This window comes from Talpa europaea (genome assembly GCF_964194135.1).
Source record: "Talpa europaea genome assembly, chromosome: 4".
In the NCBI taxonomy this organism is placed as follows: domain Eukaryota; kingdom Metazoa; phylum Chordata; class Mammalia; order Eulipotyphla; family Talpidae; genus Talpa; species Talpa europaea.
In genome coordinates, this window is record NC_140070.1 from 31,219,340 (window position 1) to 31,225,339 (window position 6,000).

At 41.5% G+C, this 6,000-nt stretch overlaps 1 protein-coding gene across 2 annotated transcripts in view; it reads left to right on the forward strand.

The window, feature by feature from the left end:
• The window catches only part of KAT6A (lysine acetyltransferase 6A), a gene marked incomplete at both ends in the record, with an annotated part of 98,175 nt that extends 92,517 nt beyond the window's left edge, over positions 1-5,658 (forward strand). For both annotated transcript variants that reach the window (XM_084232431.1, XM_084232432.1), the window contains 2 exons: positions 124-433; positions 2,933-5,658. In XM_084232431.1, coding sequence (XP_084088557.1) covers positions 124-433; positions 2,933-5,658 — 3,036 coding nt within the window. The remainder of the gene's footprint in view (positions 1-123; positions 434-2,932) is intronic.
• Between the last annotated feature and the right edge of the window lie 342 nt (positions 5,659-6,000).

Below are 6,000 nucleotides of genomic sequence, written 5' to 3' on the forward strand. Positions count from 1 at the left end.
GGCAAACAACGTCCTCATTTTATTTGTGCTGATTCTGTTAGGATTTAAAAAGCTATTAATCATGTTATTAATAGAAATGGTAGTGTTCATTGCTATAAATACTTTCATTTTTGCTTTAAACAGAAACCAATTCTTCATCGAAGAAGGAGAGTTCGAAAGCGTAAACACCACAATAGTAGTGTAGTCACAGAAACGATTTCTGAGACTACAGAGGTATTAGATGAACCTTTTGAAGATTCTGACTCTGAGAGGCCAATGCCAAGATTAGAACCTACTTTTGAAATTGATGAAGAAGAGGAGGAAGAGGATGAAAGTGAACTCTTCTCTCGAGGATACTTTCGTTTGTCCTCCCAAGATGTTCTCAGGTGTCGATCTTCTTCTAAGAGGAAATCTAAAGATGAAGACGATGATGAAGAGTCAGATGATGTTGATGGTATGTTTTACAAAACTGTTGTTTATTATAGTTTTATTGTCTTTAAAGAGAAACAACAGTGAGCTGCAAACCCTTCAACAAAAAGGCTGAAAAAGAAAAACCACTAATTAAGAAAGGACAACTTCATAATCTTCTAAAAAGTTGTATCAAGTATATTCCTTCTCATCTAATCCTCTCTCCTTTTGAAGTCCTTTTTCTAGTTTCCCCTTCCACTCAGGGCTGTCTTTGTCTCTGCAGAAACTATCTTGCCTATTAGGAAATATTGTGTCTGTTTGTTTTGTTCTGTTTGGTTTTTTTCCTTAATGCTTTATTAGCCTTTCTCTGTATCTTTAATTAATGGGTAGATTAGATTTAGCATCAGAAAGATAATTAAAGACTGTTTATTAGACTATGCACTTCTGTATAGACTGTTTTGCTATTTGCTGTATGCTTAAAATAAGCACTCAATAAATACTTGTAAATGAATGAGTGCTAAGAAGATGGTTCTTAATAAGATCAGATTTATATAAATTTGACTTGTTTTAAATCTGAATCATCTCTCATCTATCTTACTCAACTGGCAGTAAGTTACTTAGTAAGTTAAATTTTATCACATAGCTAAAAATGCAGCTTTTTACTTTTAAAGTAATCTTATTGTCCTTTCCTCTTTAGAGATAAAGAGATCTATACTCATATATGAGCTTAGTCAAAAACTAGTCTTTTGCATCCTACCTTAATGTTTTTGGCAGATATGTTGCCTACATCTGCAGTTTTTGCCTTGCAGGTTGTCATACTCAGCTTTTTAACTTTGCTGGGTGAATTTGAAGGAATCCAGTTTCTTCCCTTGGTATATAATCCTACAGTTAAGCTTTTTAGACTCCTTTAAAAAATAAATTCACCCAACTTCAAATCTTGTAGATAATTTGTATTTTCTTCATTCTCTTAGTTTTACATAATATTTTTAATGTAGCAATAAGATGATAGTTCTTTGCTTTATTGTGAATGACTTTCCAGACTTCTAGTATGTTATATTCTCAGATATATAATTAAGAAACTAAAATTTTACTTTGTAAATTTGGCATGTTACTACAATTCTATCTTGGATCAGTGCGGACTAGTAAAGTATCCCTTCCTTGTTTAAGTTCCTTTTGAATTTGACAATTTTTTTTCTTACGCAGTTATTTCTCTTGTTTACTTTCAAGTATTACTGCTAACTGTACCTTTTTCTTTTTTTTTTTTTTTTTGCTTTCCCTTACCCTACAAGTTCCTATTCTTGCCTTTGAAAATTAGTGGGGGGCCTGCCTGGTGGCGTAAGGGGTTAAGACGCAACCTATGAAGCTATCCGCAACCACTGCAGCACGAGTTCGATCCCCGGCCAGGCAGCTACCCACATGGTGCAGCAGACCTTTCCTGACTCGCCCGCTGCTCCCCTCAGCAGTGCATTTCTGTCCATCTGCCTGTTCTGTTCCTCACTCTGTCTCTGGTGAATCCTCTTACCCCACATACCTCTGGCCTCTACCTCAGTTCTTATATGCATAAATAAATCTTTAAAAATTATTAGTGGGAATGTGCATGTGCTTAATGCCACACTGAGCTATATACCTAAAAATGGTAAATTTATCTGTGTATACCTTACTACAATTTTTATTTATGCCTACAAGAATTGGGGTTCAAGCCAGAGGTGTGAGGGTAAGAAGATTCACCAGAGACAGAGTGGGGAACAGAATAGACAGACTGACTGAAATACACTGCTGAAGGGAGCAGTGGGCAAGGCAGGAGGTCTGCTGTGCCATGTGGATCAGCTCCATGGCCAGGGATCAAACTTGTGCTGCAGTGGCTGCGACAGCTTCACAGTGCTATGCTTAACCCCTTGTGCCACCAATTTTTTAAAATAGAAAAAATAAATGGGGAGAAAATGCTATAATATCAAGGTTATTTCTGATAAACCATTGTCTTTGGTGCTTTAACTTCTTCAAATCAGTATTTGTCTAGGACTAATGTATTGTAGTTATTTGCATACAAACACATTGATTACGTAGTTATTCATGTAGGATTACTTAATCATGGCCTGGAGATATTGGCTCATGAAGAAATGGCTTTGTGGAAGCTAAGCAAACAGGAAAAAATGAGTTTATTTGTAACACAGTAAAGATAACTGGTAATAAGTACCTATTATGTACATCTTACATCTTTATAAAGCTTTCATCTCCTTTTTGTAGATGATGAAGTTGAATCTTAAGAGTAATTTCCCAAAGCTGTATAGTTGGTAGTGATGAATTTGAACTGGCTTTGTTTGACTTGTGGATGGTAACAGAATATTGGCCAGGAATCTCTCATTGTTCTGTCAATTCATTGTGTGACTTTAGATGTCCTTAATTAGGTTTCTCCTTTAGATTCTTAAGCTGAAGATAATCAGAAGTTTATGACAATTATTAAAATTATTTCTGTTGTACATGCTTGTCTCAGAAAAGGTCCTGCAAATTATAAGTTTTTGTAACATTTTTTAATCCCCTTTTACAGACACTCCTATTCTAAAGCCAGTATCTCTCTTGAGAAAATGCGATGTGAAGGATTCTCCACTTGAGCCAGATACATCCACACCTATGAAAAAGAAAAAAGGATGGCCCAAAGGCAAGAGCCGCAAACCAATCCACTGGAAGAAAAGACCTGGTCGCAAACCAGGATTTAAGTTGAATCGGGAAATCCTACCCATTTCTACTCAAGAATGCATTGTTGAGCCCATTGTCCCCATTCCTAAATCCGGACGTAAACCCAAAATTCAAGAGAATGAAGAAACTGTTGAACCAAAAGAAGACTTGCCTTTGACTGAAAGGAAGGAAGAAGAGGAGATAGCTGTGGAAACAGAAGAGGTTGAAGAAGGAGAAGAAGAAGATACAACCAGCAGTGAAGTTCGAGCGACTTCTCCAGTGGATAGCAGCAATAGTCCCGAGACTGAAACAAAAGAGCCTGAGGTGGAAGAGGAAGAAGAGAAACCTCGTGTCTTAGAAGAGCAGAGGCAATCAGAGGAAGAACAACAAGAACTGGAAGAACAAGAGCAAGAGGAAGAGGATGAAGTGGCAGTAGAGACAAACCATAATGAAGACCATGATGCAGATGATGAAGATGATGGTCATCTGGAATCCACAAAGCAAAAAGAGCTAGAGGAGCAGCCCATTAGAGAAAATGTCAAGGAGGAGTCTGGTGGCCAGGAGTCTTTTTTAGATACTAATATGCAGAGCAGTAGGGAGAATATAAAGGATAAAGATGAAACAGAACCAGATTCTGAAGATGAACAGACTTCCCATGAGACATCTGTGGTATCAGAGAATATGCCAGGGTCTGAGGATGATCATGAAGAAGATTCAAACTCTAAAGAAGAATTAATTGAGTTAAAAGAGGAAGAAGAGATTCCTCATAGTGAACTGGACCTGGAAACTGTACAAGCAGTGCAGTCTTTGACCCAAGAAGAAAGCAATGAGCATGAGGGAGCCTACCAGGACTGTGAAGAAACTCTTGCAGCTTGTCAGACCCTGCAGAGTTACACCCAGGCTGATGAAGACCCTCAGATGTCAATGGTTGAAGACTGCCATGCTTCAGAACATAATAGCCCACTCTCTTCTGTTCAGTCTCATCCCAGCCAGTCAGTCCGTTCTGTCAGCAGCCCCAACGTGCCTGCCCTTGAAAGTGGTTATACCCAGATCAGCCCGGAACAAGGATCCCTGTCCGCACCCTCTATGCAGAACATGGAGACCAGCCCCATGATGGATGTGCCTTCCGTATCAGACCATTCTCAGCAGGTGGTGGACAGTGGCTTTAGTGATCTGGGCAGCATTGAGAGCACCACAGAAAACTATGAGAACCCTAGCAGTTATGATTCCACAATGGGCGGCAGCATTTGTGGAAATAACTCTTCCCAGAGCAGCTGCTCCTATGGTGGGTTGTCATCCTCCAGCAGTCTCACCCAGAACAGTTGTGTTGTCACTCAGCAAATGGCAAACATGGGCAACAGCTGCAGCATGATGCAGCAGAGCAGTGTCCAGCCTGCCTCCAACTGCAACATCAAGTCACCTCAGAGTTGTGTGGTCGAGAGGCCTCCCAGTAACCAGCAGCAGCCACCGCCGCCGCCACCACCACAGCAGCAACAGCAGCAGCAGCAGCAACCAGCACCACAGCCTCCACCCCCTCAGCAGCAGCAGCAGCAGCAGCAGCAGCAGCAACAGCAACAGCAGCAGCAGCAGCAACAACAGCAGCAGCAGCAGCAGCAGCAGCAGCCGCCGCCGCCACCTCAGCCCCAGCAGCCTCAACCTCCACCCCCACCCCAGCAGCAGCCCTCCCTCTCACAGTGTAGTATGAATAACAGTTTCACTCCAGCGCCTATGATCATGGAGATACCAGAGTCTGGAAGCACTGGAAACATAAGTATCTATGAGAGGATTCCAGGGGATTTTGGTGCTGGCAGCTATTCTCAACCATCAGCCACCTTCAGTTTAGCCAAGTTGCAGCAGCTGACTAACACCATTATGGACCCTCATGCCATGCCTTATAGCCATTCTCCTGCTGTGACTTCCTATGCAACCAGTGTTTCTTTGTCTAATACAGGACTGGCTCAGCTAGCTCCATCTCATCCATTAGCTGGGACCCCTCAAGCACAAGCCACCATGACGCCACCCCCAAACTTGGCATCCACCACCATGAACCTCACATCACCTCTGCTACAGTGCAACATGTCTGCCACCAATATTGGCATTCCTCACACTCAGAGGTTACAAGGGCAAATGCCAGTCAAGGGGCACATTTCTATCCGCTCCAAATCCGCACCACTGCCCTCTGCGGCTGCTCACCAACAGCAGCTGTATGGCCGCAGCCCACCAGCGGTTGCCATGCAGGCTGGCCCTCGTGCATTAGCTGTTCAGCGTGGCATGAACATGGGGGTTAATTTAATGCCAACCCCTGCCTATAATGTCAATTCCATGAATATGAACACCTTGAATGCCATGAACAGCTATCGAATGACACAGCCCATGATGAACAGCAGTTACCATAGTAACCCTGCCTACATGAACCAGACAGCACAGTATCCTATGCAGATGCAGATGGGGATGATGGGGAGCCAGGCCTATACCCAGCAGCCTATGCAGCCAAACCCTCATGGAAACATGATGTATACTGGCCCTTCCCATCATAGCTACATGAATGCTGCTGGTGTGCCCAAGCAGTCACTCAATGGACCTTACATGAGAAGATGAGCAAGATGAACTTGCAATTAAAAACTTATATATAAATAAATAAAGGAACCTTTTATACTGACAAACCAGAGAAAAATGGACCTTTTTTCCAGTTAAAATATTGCTGTAGATTTAGAGGAATTTTTCTTTGGTTTATTTTATTTTTTAGAAAACCCAGTCTTCTCTTTTTTTGGGTTCATTTTGTTCTGGGTTTTTGGTTTTCTTCACAATCTTGAACATTTTACAATAGAACTCATCTAAAAATGGATTTGGGGATAGGGGAAACATGCACAAAAACCTTTTCATAATTAAAAAGAGCCTTACTTTCTTTATACACCACATGGACAGAATTTGTGTAAAAGT